Source organism: Lontra canadensis, unplaced genomic scaffold (assembly GCF_010015895.1).
Source record: "Lontra canadensis isolate GAN:19392208 unplaced genomic scaffold, GSC_riverotter_1.0 scaffold12, whole genome shotgun sequence".
Classification (NCBI taxonomy): domain Eukaryota; kingdom Metazoa; phylum Chordata; class Mammalia; order Carnivora; family Mustelidae; genus Lontra; species Lontra canadensis.
The window spans coordinates 19,436,221-19,454,163 of record NW_022631006.1 but is presented as its reverse complement, the minus strand read 5'-3'; the positions used below and the strand labels follow the sequence as shown (position 1 = coordinate 19,454,163).

Genomic DNA, 17,943 nt, shown 5'->3' with positions numbered 1-17,943 from the left:
ACTGTAAAGTATACATGAAACATGAAAACAGGACACAGGACAGGTGTTCAAATGATAACTTGTACATGAATGTTCGTAACAGTACTATTAACAAGAGCCAAAAGGTGGAAACAACCCAAATACCCCTGAGAGATAAATGGATAAACAAAATATAGATAATGAAAATATTGTCATAAAAAGAAATAATATGTTGATACACATGCTGCAACATGAAAATATTATACTATATGAAAAGAAGCCAGATATAAAAGGCAACCTATTATATAATTCCAGTTAGATGAAATACCCAGAATAAGCAAATCCAGAGAAGCAGATTTGTGGTAGCCAGGGGCTGGAGGGAAAGGGGAATGGGGAGTGACTGCTTAATGGGGAAGAGGTTTCTGTTTAGAATGATGAAAAAATTCTACAACCAGAAAGTACTGATCACTGCACCACACTGTAAATGTTGTTAATACCAGTAAACTTTAAACATTCCATGTATGTCTGTGGGTTGTTTTGTTTCTTTTAGTTTTCTGTTTTCAAGTAATCTCTGCACCCAAAGTGGGGCTCAAACTCATGACCCTGAAAACTAGTTGGATGCTCTACTGACTGAGCTGTCCAGGTGCCCTCCCCTCTGTATGTGTATTTTATCACAATAAAAAACAAAACAAAACAAAACAACGAGGACAAATGAAAGTGGCAACTGGAATAGGACCACATCCTATTCCATGGCCATATTTTACTGACCCTTAGAATATCCAAAGGAAGCTCAACATGCAAATGAGCACTCAGTTCCAGGCACAGGCACAAAATCAAAGGAGAGGTATCAACAACTAAAGCAGTAATGCACTGCCATCTAATGGTCAGTACAGTTAATACTGAAAACACAACTTGTTTGCTGGAAAATTTTAAGACTTAATTTTTCAACTTCCTGATTGTTTAACATGTGCTGGAAAAGAAAACAATGAATGAATGAATGAATGAATGAATGAATGAATGAAATGAATAAATGCAGAAAAAATATGGCAGCTCCATATACCAAATGGCAAACTCTAGAGAAAATACTCAACAAACTGCCTTAGAATCTCATCTTAAAAATTTAAAAATAAGTCAGCAAAGTTAAAAGCTATATACCTAATGTGCCTTGTAAACAGTTTTTAAATCTACAATTCAGCCACAAAGATGGGGCCATAGCCACAAAGGTATCCCAAAGTGGAATATCTCAGATGTGTCCTTATTCCTTTAAAAACATAAGCGAGAAAACATCTGACTCCCCACCTCCACCCTATCCTGTGCCCTTTAAACTGCATGGAACCCATGTATTAAGGAGACCCCAAATCAGGGAGACCCTAATAGTAACTCCTGATAAAGAATCTCCATAAAATCTTCCTCACCGCGCAGCTTCATCATCATTACTTTAGGGACAGAACTCATATGTAACTGATTTTACCATTTTTACTTGCAAGCAACATAATAAATCATACCCATTCTTTCTTATATCTCAATAACTTTCCACAATTAAACCCTGTTTAATAAATCTTTTCCACATCTTACCCAACTAAGTGCAACATACTTCCCTTCCGACCTCAATCTCACTTCTTTTCCTCTGAATTAGTTAAAATCAACTTTATTATCTACCTTAGACATTATAATCTCGACTAGGACTAAAGATCTGACTTTAGAGTATCAAGAAAACGAATTATTTATGAACATATAGGGGGGAAGGCAATGCCGTAATTTACAGGATATGTGCCCTGATGATATGATTTGCCAAAATATCTGTTAAACCAATAAGGTGGATATTTTCTACTATGGCAGTTTGACCAAGAGTATCAATCCATGGGGCTAATGCAGCAAATCATTCAAACTGGACTTTGGCTTTCTCACTTATGAAACAAAAGGATGTAATATGCTTATTGTTACTGTCAGTAACTTTTTTTTTTTTTTAAGATTTATTTATTTGACAGACAAGAGATCACAAGCAGGCAGAGAGGCAGGCAGAGAGAGAGGAGGAAGCAGGCTCCCCGCAGAGCAGACAGCCCAATGCGGGGTTCGATCCCAGGACCCTGGAATCATGACCTGAGCTGAAGGCAGAGGCTTTAGCCCACTGAGCCACCCAGGCACCCCAACGTGTTTTGTTTTGTTTTTTTTTTTAAGATTTTATTTATTTATTTGACAGACAGAGATCACAAGTAGTCAGAGAGACAGGCAGAGAGAGAGAGGGGGGGAAAGCAGACTCCCTGTTAAGCAGAGAGCCCAATGCAGGGCTCGATCCCAGGATCCTGAGATCATGACCTGAGCCAAAGGCAAAGGCTTAACCCACTGAGCCACCCAGGTGCCCCAGTAAAATTTTTAAGATTTTATGTATTTATTTGAGAGAGAAAGAGAACACAAACAGGGGGAGCAGCAGAGGGAGATGGAAAAGGCTCCCCATTAAGTGGGGAGCCTGATGCGGGGCTCAATCCCAGGACCCCAGGATAATGACCTGAGGTGAAGGCAGACACTTAGCCAACTGAGCCAGCCAGGCACCCCAGTAACTTTTTTTTTTTTTAAGGTATTATTTATTTTAGAGAGAGAGCATGCACATGCATGAGAGAGACAGAGAGAGTGTGAGTGTGTGGAGGGGAGGGGTAAAGGGAGAGGGAGAATCTCAAGCATATTTGTCGCTTAGCATGAAGCCCAGGATCCTAAGATTATGACCTGAGCTGAAATCAAGAGCTGGACACCTAACTAAATGACCCACCCCACTCATCAGAAAGTTTTAAAGAGAATGTATCTAAAGTATTTTAGAAAAAAATGCAACAAATTAAAAACTCTTAGAGCAATTAAATAAGGCAGCAAAAAAAAAAAGTCAGAAAGTTTATTTTAAAGAGCAATAGAAATTTTTGTTGGATCGATTTTTACCTTAAATTTAGGAACAAATCTAGTAAACTCCTGGTGCCAATTGTTAAGTGTAGAAGCAGGTGAAATTATTAAGAAAGGTCCCCAGATGTTCTCTCTCTGAAAGACAAAAATTGAGTCAGCTAACTGCAGGAAAACTGGAGATATTTAGTTCAAAATCATAATCCGTGACAAGAGCAATTTAAGAATTATACACTGTAACAAGAGAAATGGTGCCTAGCTCCCACATCTGCATTCTCAGCAATAATATCCTATGTTAATAATAACACAGGCAAGGAACTGGCTCAGAAAAACTTTGAGAAAAAATACCAAGCAATTACTCCCACCCCCACCACTTATAGGTCCTAATTTCTATCATTCACAATGCACTTATCATACCCTGACTTGTTTGTATTGCTTCCCTTATACGAGACACTCCTACCAATTTTACTATTACTGGAACTTTGCTTTTTTCAAAATGCTTCTACATACATTTTCTCATTTAATTCTCAGAGAATTCCTATAAAGTAGGTATTATCCCAACTCTGCAGAAGTAGAAACTAAACTTCAGAGAATTAAAGTGAAGTCAGAGCAAAACAGACCAGATAAAGTGCCCAAGTTTACATTGTTTATAGTCAATACAGAGTTCAAATGTGAACCTGGGTCTTCTGGTCCAAATAACTACAATTGTCTTTGTCACTATATGAATGGCTCCAGGCAGGGGACGGGGGGCAATATGTCAAACCATACATTCTCAGTAACTATTTTAGTCTTGAAAACCAAAATGCTTCACCACACTGTGTCACCCTGTAATGACTTTGAAGGCAAGGAGTTAGGTCCTCCTGTCCTCATATACTACAAAGTGTAGCACAGTGCTTGATAATGGCTGATTCTCACCCCAAAATCTAGAGTGGGGAAGAGAGATTGCAGCTACCCACCTCAGCTAGATGGGCCAGGAGGGCAATACTCTGCACTGTTTTACCAAGGCCCATTTCATCTGCAAGAATGCCATTAATGCCCTGGGGGGAAAAAAAAAACCCATAGTCAATAACCTTTCATATTCCATCACACAGAATTCAACCTACTGTCCCAGAGAACTAATCAAATTATCAGACTTAACTTAGACAAAAGTGACTAAAAATACCATTTCAGCACTACTACCCACAGCTATAATGATTCCTTTTGCCAACTCCATAGCTACAACTAAGAATCATGGTATCTGAGGTGAAGATGCCAAAGCCAGTTATTCAGCTAATTTAATCCAGGCCAAAAAACAATCAGGTTTACCAAGACCTAAGACAAACATGATACAAATATCCTCCCAATAAAATTTCAGGTTAAACATTTAAAGACATCTTTCTGACTCTTGTCAGAGGATAAAACTTTTCAAAGGGATGACATTTAAAACTTTGTCTTGTGCTCATCTCACAATAATAGAACCAATGACTTTAGGAAAACACGTGACGAAAGAGAGTGGGTATGTCATAGTTCTAAAATTCACCTGTTCATAGAGATTTGCCAACCAATTCATGCCTTTCAGCTGATAGCCTTTTAATTTGCCATTAAAAATTGTAGGCTGTGGAATATCTTCCCCAGCCCGGATAGATGGGTTTGCCAGGCTGTAACTCTCCCCAAACCCAGTGCCAGACTTGTTTGCTGCCCGTAGGGCAGCTGCTCGACTTTCTTTCGCATCTTCATCAAATGACCTTGTCTGGAAAGTAAGAACACATTTGAAGAAACACTTGAGGGAAAAACTGAAATTCAAATAAAGTTCATAATGATAATATATCTACTTTGTGATAACTGGAACAAAATATCTGATATTATTTAATATATTATGTATAAAGCACAATATGAGAGGGGCACCTAGATTATTCTTTTTTTAAATTCTTTTAATAGTTATTTATTTATTTATTTATTTATTTGAGAGAGAGAGAGAGAGAGAGAGAGAGACAGAGAGTGCATGCGCGGGAGAAGGTCAGAGGGAGAAGCAGACTCCCTGTGGAGCTAGGAGCCCGACTTGGGATTCGATCGTGGGACTCCAGGATCACGACCTCAGCTGAAGGCAGTGGCTTTACCAACTGAGCCACCCAGGTGCCCTCTTTTTAAATTCTTAAATAATTCTATAAAAAGTGAAGCGGCTGCCTTCAGCTCAGGTCATGATATTGGGGTCCTGGGATAGAGCCCTACCCTGGGCTCCCTGCTCAGCCGGGAGTCGGCTCCTCCCTCTTCCCCTCCCCTGGCCATGTTCTCTCTCTCTCTCTCAAAACAACAACAACAAAACAAAGAAAACCCCACAATATATTAAATATTACTAATATTTTTACTAATTTACTAATATAAATTAATTTAACAATTACATTAAGAATATGCTTTGGATGAGCAAACATATTACATGACCACAAACCATATTACAGGACTACTTGCTCCATCAAGGCATGTGTTAAAATTTGTTTAGCTGGGTTTGGTGCAAAGAAAGTCAAGTTTATCCTGACTTGGAAGCTGTTACATGGGGATCCTATGCAGTATATTCTTTACTTTCTTTACTTACTTTAATTTAATCTAACTGCAGTTTCCTTCTGATTTCATGAAATATCACTACTTCAAGAATTAGCCACTTATTACTAAGGTGAAAGAAAGTCCTAACTTAGCAGTATTCTTAGATCAATGATATAGCTCTCTTAATAAGCACCAATGTCATTTATACCACTAAATAACCATGATGTGCTTCACACTACATTACCCATCATTACTCAAGATGACAAAAAAAAAATAGGTAAACTGTCCAAGCTTCAATCAACACACTCCTAAAGCTTAGACAAGTGAATGCTCATTCTCCACCCTTCCTCAATTATTCCTACTGCTCTAAACAGAGACACAGCCTCCACCCAACAACACACTCACATATACACACAACTGCCAATGCTTTTAATTGAAACTATGAATAAGTCTAACGGAAGACCACCCAAGTGAAAGGTTGTAGGTTATTTCCAGAGCCCCTTACAGTTTCTTTTCATTTTTAAAACTTACCCGAGCTTGATGAATATGATAAGCATTTTCAGCATTCTTCAGGGCCTGGGCTTTGAAATGGTTACTATCTGAAAAGGAAAACTTAGAGATTATCACACGTCATTAACTGATCTCCTTCAAAGATGTAACTCATACCCACATTTTCAATCCCTAACTCCCCCAATTTACTCATCCCTAAGAGTGAGAGAGTAGAAAGGTTCAAATTACATGAAAGAGGTAAGGACTTAGGAGTGATTATGAAGGCAGAGGGCTGACATGGTCTCCAGTTGCCAAAGCCAGCTCACAGAAAACAACAGGAGACTGAGCTCATCTCCCAATCCTGAGTTTCTTGCACGAAACAAAGAAAAGCAAAACAACAGAGACTCAAAATTGTGACAGATTTTTGCTGGGTGAAACTATTCCCAAAGAAGAAATCCAGACATGTATGAACCCCAAGGTCCTTGCAAGCACACTTATTCTTTTTATTCTGAGCTCAATGTCATCTTGATCACTATTCTCTTATGAAATTCCCCTCAAATTTCACCCCAATCCATCCCTCCCCTCCTTGTGGTCACCAAAAGACCACAACTGAGGGGTGACTGGGTGGCTCAGGCGGTTAAGCATCTGTCTTTGGCTCAGGTCATGATCTCAGGGTCCTGGGATTGAGGCCCACATTGGGTTCCCTATTCGTAGGAAGCCTGCTTTTCCCTCTCCTCCCCACTTGTGCTTTCTCTCGTTCTCTCTCTCAATAAATAAAATCTTAAAAATACCACAACTGCACAGTCTTTTTCTTATGCTGGACTTATATCACCAAGAATCTTATTATGTGACAGATAATTTGCTCTGCTGAGACATGTTCACTGAATTCTTCTGGTAAAATACCCTCCATTTCTACTAACAAATCAAAACATATAAAATATTCCCAAACTTATAAGATCATATAAACATACACTTTAAGATCATATAAACATACACTTTCCTTTTCAAATTCTTTAATAAAAGTTATTTTGTATGTTTGTTTTATTCATACTTTCCCTACTCCATGCAATAAATTCTCCTTTACTAATCATTACATACCAATCAATATAAAACGTACAAGAACTAATCATGTGTATAACCTTAGGTATAAAAAAATGGAGGGTACCCACTTCCTCTACTTCCTAATTCAGGACTCACCATAATCCTCCTGTGTGATATTAACTACCACCCCTCCACCAATGTCAATTTGTCTTTGGGTAGAACTGTCTTCCAATTTCCTTAGGATTTCTTCCTGAATTCCATCATGACCCATGTCTCGTTTGCGACTCATGAAATGGGCATACAATTCTGTCTGGGTGATTAGGAAGTTCAGTTTTCGCTGTTGCCTCTTGGCCTAAAGGATAAGAAAGTTATTTTCACTAAATAGACTAAAATCATCAATCATATACAAAGGTGATCAACAGAATTCACTAAATCTATATATAGTTTACATATAATTCTTTTACAAATTCTTTACTTTTAGAAAGGTAGTTAACTGCTAGTGCACAATTTTATTAAAATCAAATCAATGATACTAAAAGCAAAGAACAACCTTTAGTTATATCCAACAATAACATGGGTTTTGCTCTCATTTACAATATGAAGTCTTTTCTTCATTATGCTTCTAAAATGCTTATTTCTTTACTGTATTACTTTCCTAGAGTGGCACTGAGACACCAACTAAACTCAACCAATGCATTTTTACCCCAAAACCTGGATGTAGATACATGTGTATAATTTTAATATCTTAAAAAATGTAAACATGTGAAAAAATCTTCATCACTCAAAGTCAAAATAAGTGACTAGGAGCTATGAATTTTTCGGGAAGTCAATGCAGGAAAAGTCAAAGGAAGAAAACGCTCTGAAAACAGCATATAGTTTATCTGTCATAATATGAATATAGATCAAACACACACACACACACACAGTCACTGCTTTACATTACCTATTTTTAATAAAATTCATACGAGGTATAGCGGATTTATCCTTGATCCAATACCTCCCCCAAAATGAAAAACAAAAACATAACAAGGGAAGTTAAGCAAGAAAGGAGACCAGTCCTAAAGTATGCTACATAAAACTATGCTCTCTCTTTAAGATTTTACAGTACTTGAGCCAGATTCAAACGAGTAGGAAATCTGAAAGACAGTTTAACAGAAATCGGAGTTATTTTCATAATGGTTACAGGTGTTTGTGTTTAGTATGTTAGCAAAGCTAACATTCTATCAAGGAAACCTCTCTAAATTAAAACAAGCATTATCTCCTTTAGCCTTAAAAAAACAAGTACTACGCGTTCAAATGAACACGGTGAACTAAAAGAAAAATAAAGTTTCATCACAAAGAGCTTTATTTCAACACGCTGGAGAAAGACATGAAGGAAGCTCATCGGTTAACTATCAACAAAACTGAGAGAATGTCTCACAAACCTAGACTAGAAGTCTGGCTGCTTGTAAAACTTCAGGATCTGTGACTAACTCTCAAATGCCTCTAAATTCAGTAAGTATTCCGGATAGCATCAAATGTTTCCTAGCACACTAATATGTTTGTCTTGCATGAGAAGATAAATGTTACCCAGGGGAAATAAGTGAACTGAGCAAAATCCATATTGGTCCTCAAAGGCATGATAAAGGATGGAAGATGAAGAGCTCAGCAATGGCCACACCTCTGCTCTGACAGGAGTACTACCCATACCTGAAAGAAAACATTAACCAATCCCCTGATTCTCTTCCTCTAGACCTCAACTTTCCTTCTACACATCCCAACTGGTTTGCCCATGGCAACACAATGATTTTTGTTTTCCTACTCTCTCCTCTTGCCTCCCTGAATGATCTAACCACCTAGATCAGCTGACATCAAGCTTAGAGTACTGGCTGAAAGTTAAACCAGTGAAACAGGTGGGGGATGGGTCTCAAAACTGGACTAGTTGTCTACTGTTCCTATCTGGCCCTAAATTTGGTAGCCAGCCCTGCTCTTCCAACAAGGAAGAAACTGCAGCCAGTACCTGGAATCAAGCCAAGATAAGCTATAAGCGGTTTTCTTTTTCTTTTGTTTGTCCCTTCTTTTCCTTTTTTTGGTCCTCCAGAAATATATAGAGGAATAAGGCTACAAAGAACAAAAAAACCTGGCATAGAAAAAGAGAGGTGAAGGCCAGAAAGAGGGCCTTACCGGAAGGATAAAAACAGAATCAGTTTATCAGACTAAAGTTACTATCCTCAAAATTATGTCTTAAAATGTTTTTTCAATGATTTCATTGATTAACTTTTAATTTATCTGGTACATACCAACCTCTCAATATGGCTGCAGCAATCAGGGTTTCAAAATTTTATACTACTATCATACCTCCCGCATTTCCTCATCCAACTTCCGCTGCTCCAGGGCTTCCTTCTCTGCACGCTTGCGGTGTTCCTTCTCTACCTTCTCATACTTCTTCCAGTACAGAAGCATCTCCTTGGTGAGGCGGCGGGCACGAGGCAAGGTCTCTTTACAGTTCTTCTGGGCCTGCAAGGCAGCTCGACGTACCTCCTTCATACACTGGTGGGCAAGCTGCAGATGACAACAACATTCTCACAAAGAAGACCCAAAACTAGGGGCAGCTCTCCCTGAGCTCTAATTCCTCAGTCTTGTTAGTGCACACAATCTTCCAATGGCCACATCTCTTTCTCCCCCAGAATGATTAATGTCCCCATATGGTACTGTGACCCAAACCCTGGGGTAATACATGGTATGAGAAATCTATACACACAGTGCCTTACCTTAGAAGATGGGGAAAAAAACAATGATCTGAGATGTGCTGGGAAATTACAAAGTATTACCACACATATTAAGAGTAATAGTTACTAATGCCTATTATATGCTAGGCTCCACTCTAAGCCTAACATATATTAAACTAATTTATTTTTCACAAAAACTCTATGAAGCTGGTAGTAACGATATACTCATTTTACAGGTAAGTAAACCGATGATGAGTGACCAGCACAGGAAACAGAATAACATTACCTCGTCTGATCTCACAGCTTTCAAAGGAGTTGTGCTACTTCCCTCTAAAGGAAGGTACTGATATTAACATCATCATTTCTTAAAGAGACTGAGCACAGGAAGCTTCCATGATCTCCCTAAGAAATCAGAGCAGGCTATGGTCTCATCCAAAAAGGTTTAAATACCAGAAATGTGAGGAAGAGCAATTGTATTTTTAAAATAAATTGAGAACATTTAGAAATTCTCTTAGGTACTACCAGATTCATTATCAATAGGTCACAAGACACAAGAGCAGCAAACATAAATATGTTCGAGCATAACATAAAATGGGAAACACAAAACTATAACTTACCTTTCGGCTATTGGTGAGAAACAGGTTACGAGCTGAAGCTTTCTGCTTGTTGGCCTAAAATATTTAAAGACAATTATTTCATTTAGGAGTCCTTTTGAAATAAGATTATGTAGACTGACAATGTCTTTTATTCAACTCAAGGGCTAAAAAAAAATAAAGACATCCTAATGCAGCAACTCAGAACCACACACAAAACTACTAATGCAGTATTAAGAATACTGCCTGGGGCTGCCTTAAATAGAGTCTTCTGCATCCTCTGAAAAGAATTTAAGTTATACTTAAGGCTTGAAGTGGACTAGGACAATATAACAACATACCCAACATACACCATCTTGACTAAAACACACTGCTTTCCAGAGCCAATCTGCAAAGAAGCTGAGACAGTAGCCATTCACACACAGAAACTGCTAGGAGAGAGGTAAACTAGCTTCCCAGTTTGTGATTCTATCCTCCAATCAAGACAAACCTACTGCTACCACTAATTTCTCCCAACACTTAAGCTTCATCTTCTCAAAAAAAAAAATTCCAAGGCAGACCTAACACAAGATGACTCAGAAGCCAATAAGCCAGTCACCAACTGCTTATTTTGTCTTCCAATTCAGTTAAAACAAAAACCTCAATAAAGAAACCTGATTTCCTAAGATGATCCATTTGACATGGGAGAAGACACAGCATAAGCACAGCTGGGTGACTCTCTGTTAAAGCACTCTGCCCTTAATTCTGAACAAACAGTGGGTTTGAAGTTACAGACAGCCCAAATGCCATTTCTATAAAATTCCCACTTCAGACTGTCTGCTTAGGAGAATTTTAGTCCTTTTATCAAAAACTTTCTTTTACTGATGCTTAAGCAGCTACTGCCACATTAAAGACAAAAATCTCAAATATTTCTGTTGAATTCCTGATCAGAACTGCATCATTTTAAAAAATATGTTTTTATTTATTTTTTAAAGTAATCTCTATACCCAATGTGAGGCTTAAACTCACGATCCTGAGATTGAGAGTCATGTGCTCTATGCACTGAGCCAGCCAGGAGACCCAGAAAATCATCATTTTGAAGCCTCTTCACCAGATAAAAGAGGGTTTTCCCATAATTCCTCCCATCAAGAATGTTCCTGTCTAAAGTTTCTCTCCAAAAATACTAACTGATTTGGGAAGAAAGGCAGTCATTGTACAGTAGGGAAGCACCAACACTCCAAGGGATCAAAGCTAATATCATACTGGAAACGATGTGTCATGTGCCTCCTAGTGCAGCATACCCAGGACACACCACTCCGTTGGTAATCCTGCCCAAAACGCGTAACGCAAATCTAATAATGAGGAATCTCATGAACCCAAATCCCAAAACACTATACATAGTAACAGGGGTATACTATTCAAAAATAAAATGTCATGAAAGAACACTGTGTCAGATTTAAAAGAGATTAAAGAGATGTGACAAATAAATGAAACACGGAGTCCTAGATTGGATCCTGGATTGAATCAAGAAAAAAAGTCCTATAAAGGACATTACAGAGACACAACTGATGAGATATCTGAATATGGTCTGTGGACCCGATAACAATTTTTGTAACTGCACTGTTGTTCTGTATGAGAGAATGTCCTTTTTCTTAAGAAATATATATGGAACTATTACAAAGAAGTTCAGTACAAAGTGTCAAACTGACCCTCAAAATGGGGGAGAAAAAAAAGTATGCATTCATATAACAAAAATTTGAAAAACCAAAGGAGGGGCGCCTGGGTGGCTCAGTGGGTTAAAGCCTCTGCCTTCGGCTCAGGACATGATCTCAGGGTCCTGGGATCCAGCCCTGTGTTGGGCTCTCTGCTCAGCAGGGAGCCTGCTTCCCCCTCTCTCTCTGCCTGCCTCTCTGCGTACTTATGATCTCAATCTCTCTGTCAAATAAATAAATAAAATCTTTAAAAAAAAAAGGAAACAAAGCAAACAATTGCTAAATATGAGTGAAAGTTACATGGCAGTTCCTTGCATTATTCTTGCCATATCATCTTAAAACTGTTTTGAACTAATTTTAGACTTAGAGAAAAGTTGCAAAAAATAATACAGTTTCCTTAAATCCCTCCTGCTGCTTTCCCTAGTTTTAGCATCTTATGTAACTAGAAAACAATTACTAAGAAAGGAAAATAAAACTGGTAAAATATTAATTAAATTACACGTCTTATTTGAACATCAACAATTTTTCCACTAAAATCCTCTTCCTGTTTCAGCATCCTGTAAGAGGATCCCATGTATTTAGTTGCTTTTCTCCTTAGTCTCTTCCTGTATATTTCTTCAATCTTTCTGTTACTTCCTCAATATTTTTGAAAGGCACCCATCAGTTACTCTATAGAATGTGCCAAAATTTGTGGTTTTCTCGTATTTTCTCATGATTAGAATGATATTATGCATTCTGGCAATAATACCACCGAAATGATGTGTTCTCATGCATCACATCAAATTCACAAGGTCAAAATTTATACTACTAGTGACTACTTACATCATTGGGCAAGGTAGATTCTGCCAATTTTCACCACAATAGCTACTATCTTTCTTTTTGTGCTTATATGTACGCTGAGTAGATGCTTTTGGTCTGTGCAAATTGTGTCTCCTTTAACCTTCATCCTCTAATTTCAGTCTTCATCAATGGATCCAGCCTGCAACAATTATCACTGTGGTATTTGTGTAATGAGGGTTCTCTACTTCCTTCTGCGCTCATTAACCGGAATTCTACTGCAACGAAGAGCTATTCCTTCTACATTACTTATTTGCTTATTTATTTAAAAGAATATGGACTCAAAGGTATTTCTTTTAATCTATATGTTAAAATTCAGTATTATCTTTTCTTTTTCTTTTTTTAAGTAAGCTCCATGCCCAGCATGGAGCCCAATCCAGGACTTGAACTCAAAACCCCAGAATGAGACCTTATCTGAAATCAAGAGTGGATGCTTAACCAACTAAGCCACCCAGGCACCCCACTATTATTATTACCAAGTTTGGTGTTCAGTTATTCTAACTTTGACCATGAGGAACTCCTTTAGGTTGCTCTTGCGTTCTTTTGACAATCCCCCACACTCATCTTTCTTCAAGCACTTCCTTACTTTCTGACACTCCAAGAAGTTTTAAGGCTCATCTTACATTTTCCCTGCGAAGTTCTGGAATAAACTACTTCTCCAAGGAGCTCTGGTTCCTTTTTATTAGAGAATAAAGGTGTTTGGAAATCAAGACCTGGGCACAAGATACCCTCATTGTTACCAGGGTGTCACTGTTTCTAGGCATTCCCAGCAAAGAGACAGAAAATAAATACATATGCATACTAACCTATGCATACACATACAACTACATTTCTGTACACATCTATCCGTATACATATCAAAACCCATGAATTTCAAAGGCTTCACGTTAGCGTTTCCAACAGTATGACAAACTGGCTGTCAACTATGACATATTTGTTCAATTCTAGTATGCATTTAAAGTAGTTCCAAAATTACTCATCCACTCCTCTCCTAAGAAACACTTACTATATCAATTGTAGTATTCATGTATAGTTCTTTTGGTTTTCAGCCTTACATATCCAACCAAAATACTGACTTCCTCAGTTACTTCTATGAGCCCTTTTCTTTCCCCACTCCCTGCAACTTGATTCTATTATTCATTTCTAACGCTGGTAAGCATTTGTTTCTGTCTTTATTATACTTTGTCCACATAGCCCTTCAATCTCATTCTTCACCCACATCCTGGTTGGTTTTAACGGTTTTATTATAGGGGCATGTAAGGGACATACGAAACATCACTAGGATCCTGAAAGTCCAACATACAAAAACATGTACTTGAAGACCCCCCCCTTATCCCTGCTAACCTGTCCATTCCCCTCCTTCTTTCTACCTTTTCCCCACCTGCTCCCTATAAGAAATCAACACTTTGGTTTCTGGTTTATCTTTCTTGAATTTCTTTTGCATGAATGAGGATTTGTGTATTTTCTTATATTCTTATTTTGCTTACGTGAAAGGTAAATACTGTAGATACCTGTTTTTGTTTGCTTTTCTCACTTAACAGCACATCCTAGAAATTACTATCATCTCAGAAACATCCTCATTATTTCTTTTTTAACTATAATAACCCACTATGTAGATCTATCACTTTTGAGCCTTTTTTCTTTCATGGAGCATGTTTTTGAAATGCATCCATGTCATGTAGATCTTGTACCTGTCTCGTATGGGAACACTGCAAATCATTATAACATGGGACCTTGTGTCTGGCTTATTTCTCTAAGTTCTTTGCGGAGATGAAGAACCAAGAGAATTACCAGGGAAGCTTGTGGAAAGAAGTTAAGGATCCATAATGGGACAAAGGGAGTAGATGTTAGGATCTTGGCAGCAGCCAAAATGGACTATTTTGTGGCCAACGGAATGGTCTGGGAGAGCCTTAAAATTGAAGCATAGCTGAGTTGGAAGGAATGTATCCGATGACCTGTATGAAGCAGGGAAGCAGGGTAGGCACCATCAAGGGATGCTGGAGGGGCATCCATGTCTCTTAGAAGAGCTGGTCTTGACTTCTACCCCAGCTAATTGCTGCTGTTTTGTTTTCTTGAGTTTTGCTCTATGGTTCTTGAACCAATCCTATAGTCCTGTGGGATGTATCTCCAGTTTTGAGGCCATTTCTTTCTAAAGGCTGGGCGCAGGGTACAGGTTCTTATTGAACAAGAACTCTAAATCTGCCAACTGTTTCTCAGTGAAAATTGTTTCCTTTGTGAATGCTTCTGGTGATTTCCTTTAAACCTGCATTTGCTGCTGTAGGCTCAGAAGTTCCAAGTGCAGCTGGTGATAACTAAAATCCCTCTCTCACAAAGTTACTTTAGGAAGGTCTCCTGCACCTGACATTCTGAGATCTAGCTGTGTTCCCATGCTCTGGTCCTGTATCAAAAGTGTCCCTTAATTTCTTAAGAGTTTATTAATTAGAGATAACAGCCCTTTGACTGTGATGTATAATGTAAATAATTTTCCCCACTTTGTCAGTTGTCTTTTGTCATGAAAAAATTTATTTGTATTTAGTCTAATTTACCAATTTTTTTTCATTGCCTCTGAGTTACACATAGAAACTTTTCCTATGCCGAGGTTAAACAGCAATGTAATAGCTTTCTTCTAGTCTTTGTATGGCTTCATTTTTTACATTGAGAGCCCAAATACATTTGGAATATATGTGTGAGAAACATCTAATGTTCCTAATCTTTTCCCAAATGGCTATCTAGTTGTTCCAACATGATTTATTAAAAAGTGCCTTAGTCTACTCTACTGTTCTATTTGCCTATTCAGGTGGCAGTACTATGCTGTTTTAATTATAGAGGTTTATGGTATATATTTGATGGTGCTTTTTCAGTGTTTCTCCAGCAATTCTTTTTTATGTTTTTTTCTTTCTTCTTCTTTTTTTTAAAGATTTTATTTATTTATTTGACAGAGAGAGATCACAAGTAGACAGAGAGACTAGCAGAGAGAGAGGAGGAAGCAGGCTCCCTGCTGAGCAGAGAGCCCGATGCAGGGCTGGATCCTAGGACCCTGAGATCATGACCTGAGCCCAAGGCAGAGGCTTAACCCACTGAGCCACCCAGATGCCCCCTTCTTTTTATTAACATATAATGTATTATTTGCTTCAGGGGTACAGGTCTGTGAATCATCAGTCTTACAAAACTCGCAGTCCTCACCACAGCACACACCCTCCCCAATGTCCATCAAGGCATCCCATCCCACCCAGCCTCCTCCACTCCAGCAACCCTCAGTTTGTTTCCTGAGATTAAGAGTCTCTTATTGTCTCCCTCTCTTCTCCAGCAATTCTTACACACAGACTTTTCTGAGGTTAGTATCAACTTTCCTAAATTCAGAAAATATCCTCTTCATTTTTCTATTAGGATTGCACACAATTTATAAGGCAATTAAGTAAAAAGCAAACAACTGGTGAGTAACTGAGTAAAGTTACTTGCACATTTCCTGAAACTTTCAAATTTGAAATTGTATCAAAATAAAATGTTATCAAACCCAAACAAATTAAAAGAGCAAAAAGAATGCTTATACATCTTTCTCTTGCATCATTTACATTTCTTCCAATGCCTGTGGTTATTCAGTAATATCCAAATATTTACAGATTCTCTAAGAAACATTAAGTCTACCATTTCATTTTAATTTCCTCTATTACTACCTATCAATTTGCTGTCAAATCTCTACTACTATAAGTAAAAAAAAACTGCTTTCCTTTCTCAAAGAGGTTTCCCTCCATTTTTTGGTAACGAACATCATACAATAACTGTCTCGCCAATTCTGACCAAAATCTAGAAAAATGGTTGATTGTCAAGGGTACTCTTCAACACGATCTTAATTCAAGGGATCAGGTTCTTTTCTGAACACTGTGAAGGTATCTAGCTCTCACAGCTCCTCTTTAGAGGGCAGGGAGACAAAATATTCTTCCATCTCCTATGCTGGAGGCACCCACGTACCTTTGGTAGTTCCTTTTTCACAATGCTGAGCCATACTTTCCTGCGACGAGCATTAAGCTGCTCAATGGATAAGTGCTTCTTTTTGGTGCCAGGAGGTGGTGCATCATGAGAGAACTTGGCAAAGACTTTGGTCTGGTGGTGGTGGCAACGAGGAGATTCTTCAGAGGAAAGTTCTTCATCCCTTCGCCTTTTTTTCTTTACTTTTTTCAACTTAGCTGCAAAGGAAACAGACACTGAGAACCCTGCATTTCTGCCCTTCCACAGAGGACAGCCACAAACAACCTCATCACTTTAAGACAGTTCAAGGTTCTTTCCTCATTCCACTTGAGGCTGGCAATGTTCATCTCTTTATCAATTCAGGCCCATGAATATTCCAAGAGGAAGATCTCGCTACCTTGGGAAAGAACACTGGATACTCTCTATGTTGACATGAAAGAAAAACACAGAATAAAATCTAAAAACTGAATTTCTGTTGAACGCAACAACAGGAAAGGAGATTTCAAAGTACCATGAGCTCAAGTAATGGCCAAGAGGAAGGAAACATTTCTACTTGGCGGCAATGTAAGGTGATTAAAGAGAAATAACAAAGAAAGAAAACAATGTGCTGATAGGACATTACAACCTGTGAAGAGAAAATCATACATGGAATAAAAAACTAATTTGGGAGTGAGAGTGTGGAGGATAAGAAAATAGAGATAAACTAGCAGATGTGGGAGAAAGGGAAGAAGGCTGAAAAGAATTTCTGAGTAGAGTTCATACCTTCAGGGGCAAAAATCTGCCTTGTACAGATAGTTTAAAACTTTCCCTTCCTACTTCCTTCCTCATTTCCAGATGCTTAAAGTTCAGTAAGGGAGGAAAACACACTTCCTGGCAAAAATGCAAACAAACACTGCACAAGATTATCAAGAGGTGATCTATTTAAAAGTTCCACATACGGTAACAATTATGACTTATTCCTAACACTTCAGGTTGCTCTTCATACTTCCCTGTGTGTAATCAACTTCTTCCCCTCCCAGAACAGTTTCAATGTTTGGAAGAGTATGTAGAAGAAAAAAGGGATAAACTAACTGGCTTAAACCTCTGGCTAGGAATCCACAGTCCTTATGTCTTTTTAATTCTAGAAAAGATTATAAACCAAATATGAAATAAGGTTAACAATGCTTATTACTTAGGGGAAGACTAGGGTTTTCCAGATAAAGCAAGTTTCTACTACATGGATCACATTCAAAGTCCAAATGTACTACCAGGCTACACACA

General features: G+C 38.2%; 1 protein-coding gene across 3 annotated transcripts in view; it reads right to left on the bottom strand.

The window, feature by feature from the left end:
- Positions 1–17,943, bottom strand: part of INO80 (INO80 complex ATPase subunit) — a 131,724-nt gene that overhangs the window by 77,697 nt on the left and 36,084 nt on the right. For all 3 annotated transcript variants that reach the window (XM_032856804.1, XM_032856805.1, XM_032856806.1), the window contains exons 7-14: positions 16,687–16,901; positions 10,214–10,267; positions 9,226–9,429; positions 7,045–7,240; positions 5,890–5,957; positions 4,361–4,570; positions 3,798–3,878; positions 2,884–2,979 (exon numbers count right to left, since the gene is read on the bottom strand). In XM_032856804.1, the coding sequence (XP_032712695.1) occupies positions 2,884–2,979; positions 3,798–3,878; positions 4,361–4,570; positions 5,890–5,957; positions 7,045–7,240; positions 9,226–9,429; positions 10,214–10,267; positions 16,687–16,901 (1,124 nt within the window). The remainder of the gene's footprint in view (positions 1–2,883; positions 2,980–3,797; positions 3,879–4,360; positions 4,571–5,889; positions 5,958–7,044; positions 7,241–9,225; positions 9,430–10,213; positions 10,268–16,686; positions 16,902–17,943) is intronic.